Source organism: Myotis nattereri, assembly GCF_964212035.1.
Source record: "Myotis nattereri genome assembly, chromosome: 21".
Taxonomy (NCBI): Eukaryota; Metazoa; Chordata; class Mammalia; order Chiroptera; family Vespertilionidae; genus Myotis; species Myotis nattereri.
This window is the reverse complement of record NC_138097.1, coordinates 9,796,733-9,818,405: the sequence shown is the minus strand read 5'-3', so window position 1 is coordinate 9,818,405 and position 21,673 is coordinate 9,796,733. Positions and strand designations below refer to the sequence as shown.

The 21,673-nt window shown below is 52.1% G+C and overlaps 2 protein-coding genes across 3 annotated transcripts; both read right to left on the bottom strand.

Annotated features, from left to right (window-relative positions):
• Positions 1-1,900: 1,900 nt before the first annotated feature.
• WDR73 (WD repeat domain 73) lies at positions 1,901-16,014 on the bottom strand. Its single transcript, XM_081114768.1, has 8 exons — positions 15,926-16,014; positions 14,887-14,954; positions 14,566-14,654; positions 11,603-11,691; positions 10,916-10,980; positions 6,538-6,702; positions 5,403-5,762; positions 1,901-3,650 (listed from the first exon to the last, which is right to left on the bottom strand). Exons 1-8 carry the CDS (start codon positions 15,964-15,966, stop codon positions 3,415-3,417), a joined length of 1,113 nt encoding a protein of 370 aa, XP_080970894.1. The 5' UTR covers positions 15,967-16,014; the 3' UTR covers positions 1,901-3,414.
• Positions 16,015-16,871: 857 nt separating this feature from the next.
• On the bottom strand, positions 16,872-21,088 carry NMB (neuromedin B). Of its 2 annotated transcripts, none has more exons than XM_081114702.1 (3): positions 20,309-21,088; positions 19,533-19,705; positions 16,872-17,142 (listed from the first exon to the last, which is right to left on the bottom strand). In XM_081114702.1, exons 1-3 carry the CDS (start codon positions 20,874-20,876, stop codon positions 16,981-16,983), a joined length of 903 nt encoding a protein of 300 aa, XP_080970828.1. In that variant the 5' UTR covers positions 20,877-21,088; the 3' UTR covers positions 16,872-16,980. The 2 variants fall into 2 exon arrangements, with proteins under 2 accessions (XP_080970828.1, XP_080970827.1); XM_081114701.1 differs by having other exon boundaries at positions 16,874-17,147; positions 20,309-20,723.
• Between the last annotated feature and the right edge of the window lie 585 nt (positions 21,089-21,673).

The window sequence follows — 21,673 nt, the reverse complement described above, 5'->3', positions numbered from 1 at the left end:
CCCCCCCCCCCCAAAAGCTAACCGTCTTCCCTCCAGGCTCTCCCAGCCCCTCCACTGTTTCTCTCCTCACACTTGCAGCGCACACACCTCACTGAGCACCTACCGCACTCCCTGGGGCATTTGCGCTGCTCACAGCAGGTCTGAGGAAATGCATCCATCCTGCTGCACCGCAGTCCAGTCCCTAAGGGAACGGTGCTTGCTGGGCTCCGAGCGGTCGCTCCACAGCTGATGGCTGCGCGCTAGTGCCGGCGGGGTCCCCCTGCCTCTCCCAGGGCTGTGCTCACAGACGTGAGGGAGTGGGGGTGCGGGATGCCGGGCGAGGACTGAGGGGGTGCCGCGTCACCACAGAGGACACCAGGACGGAGAAGTACTTTCTCTGGTGGCAAAATAACTGGGTCTCAGCTCCACACGAGCGGCCTCGGCCGAGCCGCCGGCTGGGTGACCGCCGGTGTGACGCGGGTCAGCGGGGGCTCGCGGGGATACACGCCCGCCTTCGGCGGCCAGGGACACTTTGGAAAGAACCCCCTCTCCGTGCCGCCGGCCGGTAGGGTGAGAGGCTGCCGGCTCCCCGAATTCCCGCTCAGTCACTTCCAGCTGCAGCTCCGAACCCCGACTTCACTTTGTGGGAAAGCCCCACCCCTCGGCAATGATTCGTCCGGAACAAATACGCGCCTAAGCCATCTCCGAACCTTATTGGCTACCGCTGCCGTCAGTCTGTGGGCACAAGCGGAGACTTATGGGAAATGAAGTCCGGCGAAGCTCGAACCCTCCTGGGGCTGGCGTTTTCGCTCCTGGTGTTTGGTGGGCGACCGAGGGCCCAGATTTGGGTCTGGATCGGGGTCCGAGTGCAGGGTGGGGCCAGACCTCCCGCAGTCGCAGGGCCTTGGCTGACCGAGCGGCTTGGGTCGCCCTTGCCGGGTGGGCGTGGCCGGGTCGAGATCCTGGGTCCAGATGTGGGTCCACGGCCCGCGAGCGGACCAGGGGCAGGACAGGTCGTCACGCCGGCGGCACCCTTTCCCCACCGCCCTCCGGGGACGACCTCGCCCCCCGCCAGGGTAGCCCTTGGAGCAGCGTTAAGTCAGGCTCTGCAGGCCTGTCACCCAGCCCACGGTCCAAGGGCAGAGCCACTGTCCCAGTTCTTGCCATAAACCAGCTGTGAGACCTGGGGCGAGTTTAAGGCCCGACTGCCTCAGCTTTGAGTCGAAGCCGGGATATCTTAACTTTCCTTCCAACTCTAACACCCTGTGAACCTGTTTTTATCATCTTTGCTCTTAAAGCCTGTAACCTTAACCACCGTAAGCCTTCCTGTTTGGGAGAGTTATGGTGCCAGGACTGAGGAATCCTGAACGGGGCGCCCAAAGCCGAGAACTCAGCCAGATGCGAGGCAGCTGAGCAGTTGCAGGTTTGAATCTGAAGGGCCAGCCGCCGCCACCCGGTGCTGCTCTCCAAGGTGCTGCTCCGTTGGGCGCCCTCTGTGCGGGCCCTGCACATTCACTTTGCTACACTGGGGACCAGTGGCTGGGGAGGGTGAGTTTATTGTCCCCATTATCTCTGCAGCCCACCCTCATCTTCAGCATGGATACCTGGCATTTTCTCAAATTGCTATGCAAACACAGCTCCATACGCCTTTACTTTCCAACCAGATCACCTGCCTTTGCCCCCTCCTATCAAACTTCTGGAGCTGCCTCCCCAGTGACAGAGGGCCAGACCCCCCGGGCACCAAGACACGGGGAGGGAAGAACAGGAAGGCTCTTTCTTCACCTCAGTCCTGCTGGGATGACTGACACTGGCGGCTTTCACTAGGGTTCACTCTGTAATGTATGTCTCTGGTTCTAGTTCTACTGAGTGGCTCCCCTCTGACGGTGGCTTCCCAACGAGGTAAAGGAAGAGGTTTCGACTTCAGAGCACAGTTATAAGGTTCTTCTCGGAGCTGAACAATGGCTGTAGCTGGGGACCAACAAATCCAGGCTCCTCAAGTACAAGGAGAGCTTCGAATAGTGAAGCTGGAAGATTCTCACTGGGAGCAGGAAATTTCCTTTCAAGGGAGTGGCCCCGGACCAATGCTTTTGGCATTTCCACTCTCAAGAAGCGTCAGCACCCCAGGAGACTCTCATCCATCTCCGGGAGCTCTGTTGCCAGGGGCCGAGACCAGAGAAGTGTACAAAAGAGCAGATCTGGAGTTGCTAGTCCTGGAAGAGTACCTGACTGTCCTGCCCCAGGGGACCCAGATCTGGGTGAGACAAAACACCCAGAAAGTGGAGAGGAGGCAGTGGCTGGAGGACTTGCAGAACCCGGAAGATGGGGGCTGCAGGTGAGATATGGAACCTAGTTCTGACTAGTCAAAATAGAGGAATGTGAGAGACAGAGCCACCCGGGTTGCCAGCAGTGAGGGGGATGTGCAGTACTTCGCTGTTTGTGTCAAAGTGGAATTTGCCTGTTTCTTGGAACTACTGTTTTCCTCCCAAGTTCACACGGACTCTTCAGAGAATGCACAGCCTTGGTTGCTCTGAGCGGTCCCTGTTAAATGAGTGGGGATCGAGCCCACAACCCAGGCATGTGCCCTTGGCCGGAATCAAACCTGGGACCCTTCAGTCCGCAGGCCAATGCTCTATCCATTGAGCCAAACCGGCGAGGGCTAAATGAAAACTTCTTAAAATGCTGAGCACTACGCTGATCAAGGAGGAGCTGTCATCCAGCAGCAGCCAGCCAGAATCACGGGGCTTCACTGGTCTTTACTGACATGACTGAACCTTTGGGTCCTATTGCAAAGTAGCTGTATTGTTGGATGGATCTCTGAGTTTTGATTAGGGGTTGACAGGAGCAGCCCCAAGAGAGCTGGTGGGCAGGATGCAGTGGGCCTGGGCCCCAGACCTGTCTCTCTGAAGCCTTCCACACATGCACACTCTGATCTGACTCCAACACAAGTGTCTTAATCACTACGTTGTATCAGCCTCCCAACTGTACAAAGTTGGGCTTACGTGGGGGTGGGCTGTAAAGTCAGGACACCGGGGATGACTGTGCATGGTCAGCACTGCTCTTGAGAAGGCCCCCCACCGTCCATTAGGCCAGGAAGGCGTCTCTCGTGCCCAAAACCCGTGGGACTGAACACCTGCTGGAAGCAGCAGGATCCTGTCGCCCACAACTGTCTGATCTAAGAGTAGCCACCAAATCTCTATCCTGCATCCTACCTGGTATTTCCCCATATATTTCTTCTAACTTCCCCAACAACCCTGTGAGGTAGTCACTACTCTTCTCATTTTACCAATAAAGACACTGAGGCTGAGAGAGGCTGCTTCACTGGCCCAAGGCGACCCCGCTGGAAACAGGGACTGTGGTCACTTGAGTCCTAAATCAGTGCCCTTGTTGTGCGTACAGCAGCTCCTCTTCCAGGGGCCTGGCAGGAAGACGCTGGTGTCAGCGGGAGGCACGGAGGTCCACCCAGTCCCACACGTGCACAGAGGCATCACTTGCTGCCGACAACAAAGTCCTTGGCTTGCGGGGGTGCCAGGTGTGGGTGGTGACCAGCGGAGCAGCGCCTGTCCCATGGTCATCTAGGAAGACGTGACCTCTGTGAGTGAAGAGAGGTTCTACGTGGCCCTCCGTTCCATCCCGAGACGTGACATCATAGACCTGGACTGTCCCATCAAAACCTGAGGAACGAGAAATGAGAAGAGCAACAATGAATCTCTAAAATAATTTTTATAACTTGCTCTATGGCACCAAAACGATAGGACGAGGAACCTAATAGTAAACTAGATACTTAATGGCCAACCGAGGGCGTGGAACATCTGACCACATGCCGGCAGCTGCCAACTCCATGGGGCACGTGACAACAAGAATCTATAGTATATCATGTGCCAGGCCTGAGGTTAATCCTGGATCTACATTCCCTCTTTTAATTCTCACAACTGTATGAAGTAGGTACTAATACTTACCCCCAGGAAACTGAGGCTTAAGACTTTTTTAAACCTTTCCACTTGCTCCAAATTCTAATCCATCTGGGTCTCAGTAGATGGCCTCATCTCCACACTGATGGAGAAAATCGAAGCCGCTAGGGCAGTGGTTCTCAACCTTCCTAATGCCACGACCCTTTAATACAATTCCTCATGTTGTGGTGACCCCCACTTCATAACTGTAATTTTGCTACTGTTATGAATTGTTCTGTAAATATCTAATATGCAGGATGTATTTTCATTGTTACAAATTGAACATAATTAAAGCATAGTGATTAATCACAAAAACAATACGTAATTATATGTGTTTTCTGATGGTCTTAGGCGACCCCTGTGAAAGGGTCATTCGATCCCCAAAGGGGTCGCGACCCACAGGTTGAGAACCGCTGCGCCAGAGGACCATTCTCATGTTCCCCCCACGACCTAGCTCCATCTGCTGTCTTCCTGTTAAAAGCCAGTCCCTTCCCCCACACTTGGTTCTTGCACTCTTTCTGGATCTTGCCATTACCAATGATCTTTTCTTGCTCTCTCAACCTCTCCCCCTCTTAATGGATCCTTCCCATCGGCCTTTATTATTATTATTTTTAATATTTTTATTGATTGCAGAGAGGAAGGGAGAGACAGAAACATCAATGATGAGAATCACTGATCAACTGCCTCCTGCATGCCCCCTACTGGGGACTGAGCTCACAACCCAGGCATATACCCTTGATCGGAATCAAGCCCGAAACCCTTCAGTCCACAGGCTGATGCTCTATCCACTGGGCCAAACTGGCTAGGGCCTTCCCATTGGCCTTTAGATACTCTCACTAAATATCGTCTTTCAACTAGATACTGCCAGGCCAGGAGCCTGTTGACCTAGGGCAGTGATGGCGAACCTATGACATGCGTGTCAGAGGTGACACGCGAACTCATTTTTTTGGTTGATTTTTCTTTGTTAAATGGCATTTAAATATATAAAATAAATATCAAAAATATAAGTCTTTGTTTTACTATGGTTGCAAATATCAAAAAATTTCTATAGGTGACACGGCACCAGAGTTAAGTTAGGGTTTTTCAAAATGCTGACACGCCGAGCTCAAAAGGTTCGCCATCACTGTCCTAGGGGCTTGCTATAATTCAAAAAGCAAATAGACTAAGAGGCACCCTTGGGATCCTATGGCCTCTTTCTGGTCGAGCCCCATGGCTGTCCTAGTGTCTTACTAACTGCAGGCTCTTGACCAACCTCAGAACTGAATTCCTGCTAGGATGGGAAAGCCCTGCTCCCACTGTATGGAAGTTGAGTAGCCAGTTGGGGAAGAGCCTGCCCCTGAGGAACCTGGAGAGTTAATCTGGAGATTCTCGGTGAGAGACTTTAACTTCTGGGGCGAGAGGCTCCTTCCTGAGCATGCGATAGTCCCTTGGAAGAGAAAGCTCAAACAACAGATGCAGAAGCCTGCTCAGCGGTACCTGAGATGGCCAAGCAGCTGTCCAGGCCTGGAGCCCAGGTCACTCGCAGCAGCTCTGGGTCAGGGCTGGGTGTGGACACTGGACACCGCACAGAGCGCACAGGATGGCCGAGGTCCCGAGGGTCAAGAAGACAGAGCAGCCCATCTGAGCACAGGCTGGCAATGCTGGGCCCAGGGCCCTGGCCCCTGACTTCTGCACACCACCTCCCTCCACCAGCCCCGGGGCTGGGGCTGACATTCTCTGTTGGCGCCCACTTCTGGCGGGTGTCAACAAGCCCCAGCCGGCCCGAGGTGCAGCAGAAGGCAAAGGTGTCCGCGTCCAGGACCTGCAGGCTACTCAGCTCCTCACTGTCACTGACACCTGGAAGACAGAGAGCGAAAGAGAAAAGCTGCTGGAGTCACATGGGTCTGGCAATCTGGCAGGGCTGGCTGGTCACAAGTCCCTTCCTCTGGGAAGCAGCCCCAAACCCACGCAGAATAAACCACGTCTCCCCTCTCCTGGTCATTTTTTAAAAATATATTTTTATTGATTTTTTACAGAGAGGAAGGGAGAGGGATAGAGAGTTAGAAACATTGATGAGAGAGAAACATCAACCAGCTGCCTCCTGCACACCTCCCACTGGGGATGTGCCCGCAACCAAGGTACATGCCCTTGACAGGAATCGAACCCGGGACCTTTCAGTCCGCAGGCCGATGCTCTATCCACTGAGCCAAACCGGTTTGGCATCCTGTTCATTTTTTTAAAAATATATTTTTACTGATTTCAGAGAGGAAGGGAGAAGGAGAGAGAAACATCAATGATGAGAATCATTAATTGGCTGCCTCCTGCATGTTCCCCACTAGGGATCGAGCCCGCAACCCAGGCATGTGCCCCCAACCTTAATTGAACCCAGGACCCTCCAGTCCGCAGGCCAACGCTCTATTCACTGAGCCAAACTGGCTGGAGCTCTCCTGTTCATTTTGGCATTCTATCCACTGGTGGGTGCTGGTCCCAGGACTGCCTCCTCCAATCCTAGAATGGGAGCCGCTAGAGGTCGGGGCTTGCCTTTCATTCATCTTGTGTCCGCAACATTTGGCACACAGGGTTGGATTCAGTTCTAACGCGGCAGCCTAGGGGCAAACTGCGCTGTCCGTACCTGAGGTGTACGTGACCTTCTGGGATTCCAGATCCACAACCTTCAGGCCGCTGAGCCGCGCCCCGTGGAGGACTCCAGGTGCCACTGACGAGAAGATGGCGATCCTCGGCCAGAGACTCCCCTCTTTCTCATGCACAGCAATGGTGCGGACAGCTTCAATGACATCTAGGGGCAAGTGGAAGAGGTGAAAGTCCAGAATGTTAGTGAAGGTTTGAAACATAACCTGGTGCAAGCCAGCCAGCGGTCTTCCCCTGTACAGCTAGAAGGTCAAGGAAGAAAGGGAACTGACAGCTGGCTAGAGAGGATGTGGCATCATAAACACTCTGTGTTACATTTACATTTTGAAACTGTCAGAAGCACTTTAATTTCTTTTTTTATTTTTTATTTATTTATTTATTAATTAAATATATTTTTATTGATTTCAGAGAGGAAGGGAGAAGGAAAGAGAGATAGAAACATCAATGATAAGAGAGAATCATTGATCGGCTGCCTCCTGCACGCCCCCTACTGAGGATCGAACAAGCAACCCAGGCATGTGCCCTTGACCGGAATCGAACCTGGGACCCTTCAGTCCATAGGCCAACACTCTATTCACTGAGCCAAACCAGCCAGGGCGCACTTTAATTTCTTTATAAATTGTCTTATGAACTGTTTTGCAAATGGGAGATAATGAATCTCAGACACCATCTCAAAAGCCCCCAAAGCAGTTCTGGCTTTTTATACTTTTGTGGAGTACAAATAAAAGGAAAGAATCCACTGATGGTGTCACTTACACTTTAAGTGAAGAAAATGACAGGAACAGAATTCATGAACTACCATTATTTCTTAAAAAACTTATTATACAACCTCGGCACTTTCCTGAAACCTTGCAGGTAAAGGTCACAAGGCAAATGTCATTGTCTTCAAACACAAACTAGACAAAAAAGTCTATGTCTTTTTTACACTGAACAGGAAAGACACTTGACCTCCAGTGGAATCAAATTTTAGTTTTGTTTGTCTCAGCCTGCTTAGTGGACAGGCAGGCTCTCGTCTCTGCATCTACAACTGAGGCTTCCCTTAACAGGAGCCATTTATGACGTGGTTCAGAACAAGCTGTCTACCGCACCAATTACTTTCCTGCTCCAAGAGGGGACTCATTATTTGGTTCCCACAATCCCTGAAGAAAAGGGAGACGTATGTATTGTTTAAATTCTGAAGGAGGTAAAAGTCAGCCTGTGAACAGAATGGGTGAGGAACATGAACTAACATAACTTATGCAGCAGCAAGCACGTGAGCAAGGCCCCTCCGGACGGTTCACAAGCCAGGAGCGCACAAAGGACCAGGGTGGGCTGACGAGAATGCGAGGAGCTGAGTGCCTACTGCTCCCCAAGCCCGGGGGCTCTCAGAGCCCTGAATCCAGACTTGCTCACCTCACCTGCTCCCGGTACAGGAGCGGCGGAGGTTCACGCAGACAACAGCGGAGCCTCAGGACCAGAGTCTGTGTCGGAGACGCAGAGCCAATGAGGCTGTGATCCAAACCGGCCCCAGCAGAGCCTCCCGCCTCTCCCAGGCCACCCTGAGCAGCTCCCTCTTCCCTCTCCACAGACTCCGAGGAGCCTGTACCAGGCTCCCAGGACCTGCTGCTCTGCGCCAGGGGATGGCTCTCACATGTGATTTGTCTCCTGACGGGGGGCGGGGAGGAGGCTGAGGGGAAGCCTTCAAAGACGTATTTCAAAGAGGCAGTGGAAAACACAGGCTTTGGAGGCTCCTGATGAGAGAGCTGCTCTACAATCACAGTGAATACGCAGGCTTCCTCCTCCTCTCTCTCTAGTAAAATGCCCTCCTCTAGGGAATCCACACCACACGGACCAAACCAGCCCCGAACTGCAAAGAGAAGCTGCTACAAATCAAAGCAAAAGACACAGGCAGGCATCTCCAAGAGCTTGGCGACGAAAGACAGTTGTGTCTGAAGATTAATCCAACACAGAGCAGGTGAGAGCAGAGGCAGACACATCCTTGAGGAGTCAGAACGGTGCCCAGACCGCATGACTGAGCACATGCATGAACAGCTCTGAAGTGGGATCCACGGGAAGGGCTGCCCAGCCAAGGGGTCAAAGGAAATGCTGAGGCCTGTCCGGGACAGAGGGCGCCACACCAGACTGAACATCTAACTTCAAAGTGACATTCAGCTGAGACCTTTGGATATTTATTTATGCAGCTCAGTGGTTCCCACAGCCCCAGAACTGAGAGAGGGCCTCGGGCACTGTCCAGGAGCATGGACAGCAGGAGCCTGGGCAGCTGCCTTCACAAGTTTCATACTTTCTGCCTGAGAGCCACGAACACACACTCGGGAAGCCTCTGAGCTGACTCCTCCGGTGACGGTCACCTTTATCATGACACCTCTGACCAGGTTAGGTCTTCCACAAGCAAGAAGAAGGGCTTGAAATATTCCATATTTAAGGGATACTTATTTTTTCATTATCTATAATAATAAAAGCATAATATGCTAATTAGACCGACGTCCTTCGGGAGGAAGCCGGGGCTACAAGGGAAGCCCGGGTCCCAGGTGCCTGTCGGCAGCCAGAGGGAAGTCTGGGTCTCGGGTGCCTGCTGGCGGTTGGAAGGAAGCCCGAGTCCCGGGTTCCAGAGGGAAGCTGGTGCCTGCAGCCGGGAGAAGGAAGGCCTATTCTTTTTTTTTTTTTTTAATATATTTTATTGATTTTTTTACAGAAAGGAAGGGAGAAGGATAGAGAGATAGAAACATCAATGAGAGAGAAACATTGATCAGCTGCCTCCTGCACACCTCCTACTGGGGATGTGCCCACAACCAAGGTACATGCCCTTGACCGGAATAGAACCTGGGACCTTTCAGTCCGCAGGCCGACGCTCTATCCACTGAGCCAAACTGGTCAGGGTAGAAAGGCCTATTCTTGCACAAATTTCGTGCATCGGGCCTCTAGTAAACTAATAAAATTGCTTTCTGGTTTATATGGCAGTCATGTGAGTCTGATGAGTGCTTCTGCTCCTATAAACAGATTGGAACTGTTTTAGACGTGCTGATAAAATCAGGTTTGAGACACCAAAGCTGTGGGTCAAGACTGGATCCTGGAAAATTCACCCAAATAACACTATGCTTTTAAGTTTCCAGGAAAACAGCTGGCCAGCCTTCCCCAGGCTCCAGAATATTCTGCACTAATATCTAGGGAAGATAACTCTTATCTGATTTCCTAATCCCACACGAGTATCAGAGCAGCCTGGGCTCATCAGCTCCCCTGGGCCTGGGCTACAGGTTCTACAAGGTACCTGGGACCCCAGGCACTGGCAGGACAAAAGGTGCCTCCTAATGGTTGGTAATACTCCATCTCTCTCATCTTTAAACCACTGTGGCCCCTCACAGTCTACTTTTGGGCAAACTACAAGTTACTGGCATAAGGGCAGATATAAAGATCAATGGAACAGAACTGAGAGTCCAGAAGTAAATGCTTAGATTATGGTCAATTGATTTTCAATGAAGGCACTAAGGCAAATCAATGGAGAAAGGTTAGGCATTTTGACAAATGGTGATGGAACAGCGGGATATCCACATGCAAAAAGATCAACTGAGATCCTTACCTCACACCATACACAAAAGTTAACTTGAAAGAGATCATAGATTTAAATATTGAAGAGAAAAAAAAAACAGAACTTCCTTTTGGGAAAAATAAAACATGGGAAAATTTATGAGTTAAATAAAGATTTCTTAGATATGACATGAAAAGCATAGTCCCTAACAAAAAACAGTGATAAATTAGACCTCATCAAAATCTAACACTTTTATGTTTCAAAGGACACTATTAAGAAAACAAATATGGCCCTAACCGATTTGGCTCAGTGGATAGAGTCGGCCTGCAGATGGAAGGGTCCCAGGTTCAATTCTGGTCCAGGGCCAATGCCCGGGTTGCAGGTTCTTATCCCCAGCAGAGGCAGCTGACCAACGATTCTCTCTCATTGATGTTTCTACCTCTCTCTCCCTCTCCCTTTCTCTCTGACATTAATAAAAATATTTATTAAAAAAACAACAACAGTAGCCCTAGCCATTTTGGCTTAGTGGATAGAGCGTTGGCCCACAGACTGAAGGGTCCCTGGTTCGATTCCGGCCCAGGGCACATGCCTGGGTTTCGGGCTCGATCCCCAGTAGGGGACATGCAGGAGGCAACCAATCAATGATTCTCTCTCATCCCTATGGGGATTTGAGCCCACAACCCGGGCATGTGCCCTCATCAGGAATTGAACCGTGACCTCCTGGCTCATAGGTTGATGCTCAATCACTGAGCCACGCTGGCCAGGCCTGAGTCTATTGCTTAATTGACTCGGATTAGGGGATGGAGGTGTCAACCTGCACCATGTCAAATTCACTCACCACTGTCCTCTGCGATCTGCCACACCTGCAGGTAACACCCTGGAAGGCCACTGGTCACCAGCAACCTATTTAGGAGGGATAGGAGACCTCCATTCAGACAGTGAGCTCACCCACATCCCCCCCCCAGCCTTTCCGCTCTCCAGCCCACTCAGCTTGAGATTCCTACACGCCCACCTCAGGAAAGCTCACTGGAGGAAGGACTGTCCCGTTACCCTCACTTAACAGAGGAAGAGCAGGCTCACTCCACTTTAGGGACAGGCCCACGGTCATGAGAGTCATGGGACTGAGCCCAGGCTTCCATGTGGCATGAAGTGTCCCAGACAGGACACCAGCATGGAGCCTGAACACACAGCCGACCCAGACTTTCAGCATCTGCCAATGGAGCCATTCGCCCCGCCACCCACCATCAGCTCTCTGAGAAACCAAGAGCATCTTCCTATTCTCTATCTAATTGGAGCAGCTCTGGAGATCTGTGGGTTATAGTCACTGAAGGTCTGCAGAGGGACCACGAAGCCGCCAAACAATAGGTTCTTTGTATCCCAGATTTCTGTGTATGTGCGCGCGCGCTCACATGTATCCAGGTGCTCAGGGGTCAGGGGCGGTGCGGTGATAAAGAGGCAGAATACCCTTGACATTTCCAGCCACTCCATCCTGAATGGAGGGTCTGAGTAACCGAGCTGACCATACCTGGTGTCTGGCACGTGCTTCAGATCAAAGATAGACCTGTCTGAAAATCCTCCGTGGCAGACCTTGAAATCTCTTTCTGGGAATAAGCCCTGAAATACGGAAGGGTGGCCAATCAGATAGAGCCTGCTCTCCAAAGGGACCTTTCAGACTCACTCTAGGTAAGAAGCCCGATACCAGCCTGGCAGGAGGCCATGGAGGCAGCTCTGCTGGCAACAGATGCTCCTCCCTGCAGCGCCTTGTGTGCTGCTATTTGTCCGTTGGTCTCAGCTGCTTACATGGACAGCTTCCTTTCTTTCCTGCACGTCCAAAACCCTTCTGCTACCCTTTCCCCAGCCCCTTTCGTTCTAACACAAGTGTTACATTCCCGGCCTTCTCCATTCCCGGGAGTCACAAGGTTTAACAGCTTCATCAAAAAAAGCTAGAGCCCTGGCTGGGTAGCTCAGTTGGTTAGAGCATCATCCCAATATGCTGAGGTTGTGAATTCAATCCCTGGTCAGAGCACATATAAGAATCAATCAGCCGAAACCGGTTTGGCTTAGTGGATAGAGCGTCACCCTGCGGACTGAAGGGTCCCAGGTTCGATTCCGGTCAAGGGCATGTACCTGGGTTGCGGGCACATCCCCAGTGGAAGATGTGCGGGAGGCGGCTGATCGATGTTTCTCTCCCATCGATGTTTCTAACTCTCTATCTCTCTCCCTTCCTCTCTGTAAAAATTCAATAAAATATATTAAAAAAAAAAAAAAAGAATCAATCAGCCCTAGCTGGTTTGGCTCAGTGGATAGAGCGTTGGCCTGTGGATGGAAGGGTCCTGGGTTCGATTCCAGTCAAGGGCACATGCCTGGGTTATGGGCTTGGTCCCCAGTGTGGGGCAGGAGGCAGCCGATCCATGATTCTCTCTCATCATTGATGTTTCTCTCTCTCTCCCTTTCCCTTCCTCTCTGAAATCAATAAAAATACATTAAAAAAAAAGTCAACCAATGAGTGTATCAATAAGTGAAACAACAAATTGATGTTTCTCTCTCTCCCTTCCTCTCTAAAATTAATTTTTTAAAAAATATATTTTTATCGATTTCAGAGAAGAAGGGAGAGGGAGAGAAAGATAGAAACATCAATGATGAGAGAGAATCATTGATTAGCTGCCTCATACACACCCCACACTGGGGATTGAGTCTGCAACTGGGCATATGCCCTGACCGTATGCTAGCTGGGCTAAAATTAATTTTTTAATAAAGGTGGAAGGTATCAGCCAACTAACATATCTCCATTTCTCATGCCACCTTCCATTGGAAATCAAGTGGGTTCTTCTAGTAATAAAAATATAACAACTACCAATTATCCAGCATTTACCGTACCAGGCACTGTGTTTAGTGCTTTACATACTTTATCACATTGAATTCTAGAAGTAGGTACTATAATTAACCCTACTCTAAAATGTCAAAAATAGCCCTAGCCGGTGTGGCTCAGTGGCTAGAGCATCAGCCTGAGGGCTGAAGGGTCCCGGATTCAATTCTGGTTCAGGGCGCATGCCTGGGTTCTGGGTTCAATTCCCAGGTAGCCAATCAACGATTCTCTCTCATCATTGATGATTCTACCTCTCTCTCCCTCTCCCTTCCTCTCTCTGAAATCAATAAAAAATAAAATAAAATAAAACAACAACAAACACCATCCTTTAAAAAAAATAAAATGTCAAAAGTAAGGCCTGGGGAATTTAAACAATTTTTGAAGATCACAGAGGGGATTATGTTGTGAATTTGTACCTAAGTCTGTCTACCAGTCCATGCTCTTAGCCACTGGACTACTATCTCCATGTGAGGAACTGGAGGCAGGGAAAAAGGAAGTGGCACAAGAGGAAAACCCAGGGGTGAGGTGGGATGTAAATCAGGTCTCTCATAAAGGCCCAGTCTGGGGGGCTCCTGGCTCAAACCTGAGTGGTGGGGTGGGGTGATCAAGAGCGCTATGTCGGAAATCTCCCCAGGGCAACACCAGGTGGCTACCAACTCTTTTCTTTTGTCATATTCTCTTCTCTTGGCTTGAAACACTGACCTTTTCTGAGACTCCTCCTACTTTACAGATTATTCCTTCCTAGTACAGTGGGGCCTTGACTTACGAGTTTAATTCGTTCCGAGACCAAGCTCGTTAAGGAGCTCGTTAACTCAAATTACTCTATCAACTCAATGCAAAAAATCGGCCAAGAGACAGCTGGTATCTCAAAAAACTCGTTAGTTGGAACACTCGTAAGTCAAGGCCCCACTGTATTCCTTGTGAGTTCATTTTCCTCTGCCCATTCCTTAAATGTATCCTCTGAAGTTCTGTCTTTAGCCACCTTCCCCTCTTATTTCTTACTAAAGGCCTGGTGCATAAAATTCGTGCACTCAGGGTGGGGGTCCCTCAGACTGGCCTGTGCCCTCTCACAGTCCGGGAGCCCTCGAGGGATGTCTCATATCCTTAGCGCTGCTGGAGGTGGAGAGGCTCCCACCACAACTGCGCTCACCAGCCATGAGCCCGGCTTCTGGCTGAGCAGTGTGCTCCCTGGGGCAGCTCCTGCATTGAGCATCTGCCCCCTGGTGGTCAGTGTGTGTCATAGCGACCAGCTGTTCAGCTGTTCGGTCGATTTGCATATTAGCCTTTGATTGTATAGGATACATTACACACATTCATTCTTAACCATTCTAAGGGTTTCATCCACCCTCTATATCCTAATGGCCCCAGGTATCTAATTTTGATAAACTAAAATGGACTTCTTCCTCTAGTAACCCTCTGTAATCACAGGAGGTTCCTTAGTACTTATCCATGTGAATATTTGCCTCCCTCTATTAGACTAGAAGGGCAGGCCCAGGGTTTCTCTCTCTCTCGCTCTCTTTCTAGTATCCAGGACAATAGCTGGTAGACAACAGGAGCTCCATAAAGGTTTAATAAATGACTAAAAGCAGACACATATACTCCGCATTTATATTTCAAATTACCTGGTTTTCTTTTACAGAAAGTCGGGGGGGTAACGTCAGGTGAAGAATTTCATTTTTTTTCAACTTTTCATAGCCAGCAACAAAAACTCCTGGAAAAAAGAAGCAGAAGTAGCTGTGACAAACTGCTAGAAAGACTGTGGACCATGGCTGGCTCTAGAAACTCCGCCAAACCCATTGATACTCAGACTTGTACTGGGGGATGTAAGAGATCTAGAACTTGCATGGAGCACAAAATTGCTCAAGGGGCCCTCAGATAAGTGGGCTGGATCCCTCTGGGCTGAGCTCTGGAGTCCCAGCCTGAGTGGGATTCCATCTCCTCACCTTTGTCACCAATCCATTCAAGGACTCGAGTGGCTCCTGGGAGGTCGAATGCATGGAAATCCTGGTACCTGCAGGAGAGAGACACAATGTCACACGGTGCCTGGCACTTGGCAGCTGTTCAAGAACTCCGAGGGGCATCACGGCTTGGTGGCTGGAGGCCCAGGCTCTGGAGTCAGGCAAACATGGAATCAAGTCTTGTTACACATTCTGCTCCCTGTGTGACCGGAACCAGGCCAGTCACAATAACCCTGAGCCTCGGTCCTCATCTGTAACACGGACCTCCCCGAGAACCCAGCCTTCGCCGGGTTGATGTGAAGAATCCATGAGACTAGCCCATGGTCAGCAAACTGCCGCTCGAGAGCCACATGCGGCTTTTTGGCCCCTTGACTGTGGCTCTTCCACAAAATACCACATGTGGGCGCCCACGTACAGTGCGATTGAAACTTGGTGGCCCATGCGCAGAAGTCGGTTTTCAGCCTGGAAGAGTCTATTTTGAAGAAGTACTGTTGATATTTGGCTCTGTTGACTACTGAGTTTGCCGACCACTGGAGCCGGTTTGGCTCTGTGGACGGAATGGAGGCCTGCGGACTGAAGGGTCCTGGGTTCCATTCTGGTCAAGGGCACATGCCCAGGTTGTGGGCTCTATCCCCCAGTAGGGGGCGTGCAGAAGGCAGCCGATCAATGATTCTCTCTCATCATTGGTGTTTCCATCTCTCCCTCTCCCTCTGCCTTCCTCTCTGAAATCAATAAGAAAATATTAAAAAAGAACCCCTGAGACAATTAATCTGGGGTTCAATTCAGAGGCTGGTGCAAAGTAACTGGTCACTTATTACCCTGCACAACTCTGCGCCCGCGGGGATGTGCCATCTCCCAGAAGCGGGATCCGAGGCCCAGGCGGAGTCCTCGTGCGGTCCCGCCCGCCCCGCCCGCAGGCATCACCCGCCCGGCCCAGACCTGGATTCCCCACGCGCTGCGCCTCGCGCCCGCCCGCCCCGCCAGCTCAGTCCCGAAAGCCCGGTCCCAGGTCCACACGACGTACAAGCGCAAGGATTCCACCAGCCAGTCTTCCGCGGACTCCATGGCAACTGTCGCTCAGGTAGCTCACTTCCGCCACCCCACTTCCGCTTCAGAACCTTCCGGGCGGGAGGGGCCTTCTCGCGAGGAGAGGGCGCGTCCTGCTCCGACGCAGGGGGCGTGGCCTCACGCCAGGGGCGGGGCTAGAGTTGCCCGAGCGCCTCCACTGACCCAGCTGTACCCTTGCTCTGCTAGGTTAGGGCTTCTCCCGGCGAAAGTATGTAGAATCAGGAATTCCCGGGTTATCAGCTCCGGCCCGGGCCTGAGGGACTAAATATCGTTCGTTTTACGACCGGGTATTTGCAGATCAGAGGACCAAGGCCAGATAAGATACAGGACGGCCGGTTAAATTCGAATTTTAGGTTAAACAACGGAACACTTTTTCTTGTATGTCCATGCAATATTAGGCCATCTTATACGAAAAAAAGGATTGCTTATCTGAAATTCGAATTTAACTGGGTGTCCTTTATGTTTTGCTAACTTTGGCAATCCTACGGAACGCCAGAGAAGAGTGAGAGAGGGCAGCAGGGTCTGGATCCCAGCTGGCCCACTCTTGTGGGCGCTGGGGGCTCCCCTCAAAGCTTGGCGTGAGCATGAAATGAACGGGGTAAGCAAAGCCCCGGGTAATGTAGGTATAGTGTAGGCAGCTGCCTTTTATGGGTGAGGAAACTCGAGAGGCTTGCTTGTGCCAGTAGGTGGCAGAGAGGACAGTAGAACCAATTGCCTGGCACAGGACCTGGTGTACAGCAGGTGTGGAGCACCTGTTTGCTGAATGAGCTAGTGAGGTGTCCTAAGTCAGTGCCAGGCTGGTACCATGGAGTGTTCTGGGCATTTTGGAACCAACCCCATCTCCAGCCCCCTTCCCCCCACCCTATCCCCTCAAACACAATGGAAGGAGAGGACCAGACATTCTATGTAAAGAGCAGGGTTTTATTCACAACTTCAACAGGGAAGCAAGAAATACAGCAGGAACGTAAGTTGTGTCTGCACTGGTGATATTCCTGGTGACCCGACCAGAAATCACAGTAATGGAGTAACAGAGATTTGAGCCCAGAATTTACATCCAGATGGGGCCACTACCAGGGTCCCCTTCAGCACCTTCCCGGGGTGGGCACAGTCTAAGCCACGCTGTGTCTTCCTCATTAATGGCATCACTTCTGCAGCGTTTGCACCAGCAGCCTCCTATACTGAAGGGGAACACAGAAGAGCTGACCTGGGCACAGGGAGCCAATAATAGGGCATTCTGCCATTCCTAAGTGCTAGGCATCCACAGAGTCAGACAGGGACCGACTCTCGTCTGAGGCAGGCAGCCCCCACCCTCCCTCTCCCCTCAGCACCAGAAGAAGGGTGATTTTCTCACATTAACAGCCCAAACCTCAGAGTGGTCATGACATTCAAGGGAGACCATGGAAGTAAATTCCAAGTAGGGTGGCTGGCCCTCTGCCAGTGTTAATGTTTTCACTCCCTGACACCTCACTTCTGAAGCCCGTCCCCAGGGCTAGGTACTGCTTCCTCCGAGATTCTCTAGTTGGTCTGCTCGTTTCAGGCCGCCTAGACCAATGGCCCCAGAGGTAACATCGTCTCCCTTCAGAGTAGCCAGCCCAAGGCCCCCAGGGGCAGGTGGGTCTGTGCATCAGCAGAATCACAGCTGCACCTTCTCTAGGGCATGCCCCTCCCTTCTTTCAAAATGTACACTTTATACGCTCGGCAGTGGGGGATTCAAAGGTGAGCCAGGCCCAGCCAGTGTGGCTCAGTGGTTGAGTGTCAACCTATGAACCAGGAGGTCACAGTTCGATTCCTTGTCAGGGCACATGCCGGGTTGCAGACCCAATCCCCAGTGTGGGTTGTGTAGGAGGCAACCGATCAATGATTCTCTCTCATCATTGATGTTTCTACCTCTCCCTCTCCCTTCCTCTCTGAAATCAATAGAAATATATTAAAAACAAAGGTGAGTCAGCAACAGGCGCTGCCAGGGTTCTCAGACCATCTAGCTCCCATTTACTAAGCACTTTCTATGTGCCTGGCGTCATGCTGAGCAAATGATAGGGTCTCATTTAACAGGAAATGGCACTATTATCCCCATTTTATGGGTGAGAAAGATGAGGCGTAGAGAGGTTAAGTGACATTTCTAAGGTCACACAGCTACTAAGAGCTAGGTTTTGAATCTAGCACACTGTCACCAGAACCCACCCCTACCACTCACTCTGCCTTCCACACACAGCACACCGTACCCGGGAAGGTGGTGTGGGACAGGGACCACCCCAGGGGCAGGGAATGGCTACAGACTAAGGCTGGCTTGGTCAACCAAGGGTGATTTTAACCCCCCCTCATTTCCCTTTGCTAGAGCACCTGTGGCAATATCTGAAGGCATTTTTGGTTATCACAGTTAGGGAGGTGGGGGATGCTCTGGTGGACAGAGACCAGGGATGCTGCTAAACTTCCTGTGATGCACAGGACAGCCCCCACAGTCCAGACATTCTGTCAATAGTATGCTGAGGCGCCCTAACCGGTTTGGCTCAGTGGATAGAGCATCAGCCTGTGGACTCAAGGGTCCCAGGTTCAATTCCGGTCAAGGGCATGTACCTTGGTTGTGGGCATATCCCCAGTAGGGAGTGTGCAGGAGGCAGCTGATCGATGTTTATCTCGCATCGATGTTTCTAACTCTCTATCCCTCTCCCTTTCTCTCTGTAAAAATTCAATAAAATATATTTTAAAAAAAAAAGTGTGCTGAGGCTGGGAAACCCTGCCATAGGCCACTGAGGCAGGAGACAGTCTGGGAAGAGCACTGGTCAAGGTGAACAGGGGTGGGACTCTGTCTCGGCTGCTAACTGAGTCTTATCTCCCTCTCTGTGGGCCTCGTGTCCCAACTCTAGCCACAAGCATATTCAGGGCACAGCAAGGGTGGACAGGGGGGGTGGGGATAAGTCTGTCTGGACTGTGAGCGGAAGGTCCAGCTGCAAGAGGCTGGATAATCCTAGGCTGTGACCTCAGACTGGGCAATCGGAGGGGAAACTTCTCCCCCTACTTCTTATTCCCTAGGGTTTGCTGGGAAGGTCAGTTTCCTCTCTCTCTCTCTCTCTCTCTCTCTCTCTCTCTCTCTCTTCCTTAATTATTTAGCTTTCTTTCTTATTTTAAAAATTTTTTCCTTTCTTTTGATATCTTCACCTTCTTTTATTTTTCTTCTAAAAAACATTTTTATTGACTTCAGAGAGGAAGAGAGAGAGAGATAGAAACATCAGTGATGAGAGAGAATCATTGATAGGCTGCCTCCTGCACGCCCCCTACTGGGGATGGAGCCCACAACCCAGGCATGTTCTCTTGACTGGAATCGAACCTGGGACCCTTCAGTCCGCAGGCTGACACTCTATCCATTGAGCCAAACCAGCTAGGGCGTCACCTTCCTTTCTTTAGAGTCCTCTCCCTTTGAGCTCTGGATCACAAAGAGAGCCTGGAATCCCTGGATTTCTGGGGCCCATGACACCTGGTTGGGCAGGCACACCCTAATCCCAAGGCTGGACCCAGGGGCAGCCCTGGCTAAGCCTCTCCTGGGCCAGTGGTGGGGGCTGGCTCACCTGGGTGTGAGGTGCTGGGCCGCCGGGGCTCATGCCCAGAGCTTTCTTCAGCAGGAGGATCCTGAGCAGATCATGACTCAGCTGCAGTCTCTGGTCCCCCAGGGAGGCATGGGGACCTGTCTCCAGTAGGGATGAGCCGGGGGGCGCCAGGCTCTTCTTGCCCATGAAGTGACCTAGAAAAGAGGTTCCGATAAAAAAAAAAAAAGAGGTGCTTCGACACAAGGAAGTGAGGGAGCAAGGATCCTATCACAGTGGGGAAGCTCCCATCTCTCCCACCTTTTAGTTCTCATGGAAGGAATACACTCCTCACCAAGGAGCCGTAAAGACCCTTGTGGTGGCAAAGCCTGTGTCTCAACTTTTCCTGAACAGGTGGAGGGGGTGGAGAGGATGGCGCAGCTGGAAGGCGGGATGGGCCAGGGCCAGGGCCAACCCAGCCAGTTGTGCTGCCTGCTTGGAAGTGGACAATGAGGAGGTTTCTGGACGGAGGAGGTGCAGGGAGAAGACACAAGTTAGCAGAGTCGGTAGGTCTTGTTTAAACAGAAGAAGGGGCAGAGCTCTGAGGCAGATGGAGCACCCAGCTCAGCCTTGTTGGACACTAGCTGAGTGATCTCGGCCACTCTCTCACCTGCCTGGGTCTCGTTCCCCATTTAATTAGAGGAGTTCCAGGGTCCCCACCAGCCCAGGCACTGATGTCTGTGGCTGAGGGGCGGCCAGAGAAGGAAAAGGGGATGAGAGCATGCTGGTGAGGGGCGCTTGCCCGGGTCCCAGGGACTTACCGGTGGCCCAGAGGTTGCCCCGCGGGTGCACGCGGATTTTGCCGGCCCGGCTGCGGGGCTCCCGGAGGTCCCAGCTGAGTGAGGCGGCGCTGGCAGCGAGCAGAGCGAAGAGCAGGACGCCGCCGAGCCACCGAGCGCCCTCCGCCCGCAGGGCCATCGTGGCCTGGCCGCACCGCGGAGCTGCAAGCTTCCACCGCGGCTCCAGGCTCCCGGCGCCTTCCCAGCTTTTAAACCGGCGCCCCTGGGGGCGGGGCCTGCCGGAGCCCGCCCCCCAGTGCCCGCCCCGCCCCATCAGCCCTGCTCCCAGGTCCAGGTCAGGGGCCGCCACAAGCTGCACACCCGCCCCAGTGGCCTCCGCTTCCTCATGCGAAGGACCTGGCCCTCCTTCTCCACTCCCACCCGCTTTCGCCCAACGAGGGATGATTTCACCTCGAAGCCTCGCTTCATGAGGGCAAAACTGGGGGCGAGGATGCCGCCTCCCCTGTCGCAAAGGCGTTAGCGCCCCGCCAAGTGCCAGGTACCAGAGGAACTCCCTCCCCCGGGGCTCTGCCCAGCTCTGTCCGCTCATCGCCAGAAACCAGGGCAGGCGCCTGGGATGGGGAAGTAGAACGTCGGTGGGAAAAGGGGACGCCCCCCCGCCCCCCCACCTCCCCTGCTGCGGAGAGCCTGGCCATCAGCTGGGCAGGAGGCGGCAGATCTCCGGGTCAGGGGAGTGAGCACTGGACCAGGAGTCCATGTACCAGCCGGGTGACGTCCTGGAACTTCACTGTCTTCAACTACAAGGTGGGAATAACTACACTGCCCTGTTTAATCCTCTTACAGTTTTTAGCGGTTTTCCTGTGGCCGGAAGCAGCAGTCCTATAGCACTGCCCACTCCCACTCAGCCCTGCCCCCTCCCAACCAGAGGGCCAGTAACTTCTGGGTCCGCGGCATCGCTTTATGAGCAAAGAAGCTGCGCTCCAGGAAAAGACACTTGCTTTGGCTTAAATGTTTACTACACAATAATGTACAGAGCACTATGCTGGGCACTAGGGGGGGAAACAAAAGATAATTACCTGGCCCAGCCACGGTGGCTCAATGGTTGAGCATCGACCTATGAACCAGGAAGTCACGGTTCTAGTCCCAGTCAGGGCACATGCCCAGGTTGTGGGCTCGATCCCCAGTGTGGGGCGCAGGAGGCAGCCGATCAATGATTCTCTCTCATCATTGATGTTTCTCTCTCTCTCCCTCTTCCTTCCTCTGAAATCAATAATAATAATTTTAAAAAAGATAATTCCCTTCTCCAAAGGGAGTCAACCATCTCATGGGAGAGATGAGTACACAGGAGGAGGGGGGTGCAGACCAACCCCTGGACCCTGGGTGCTT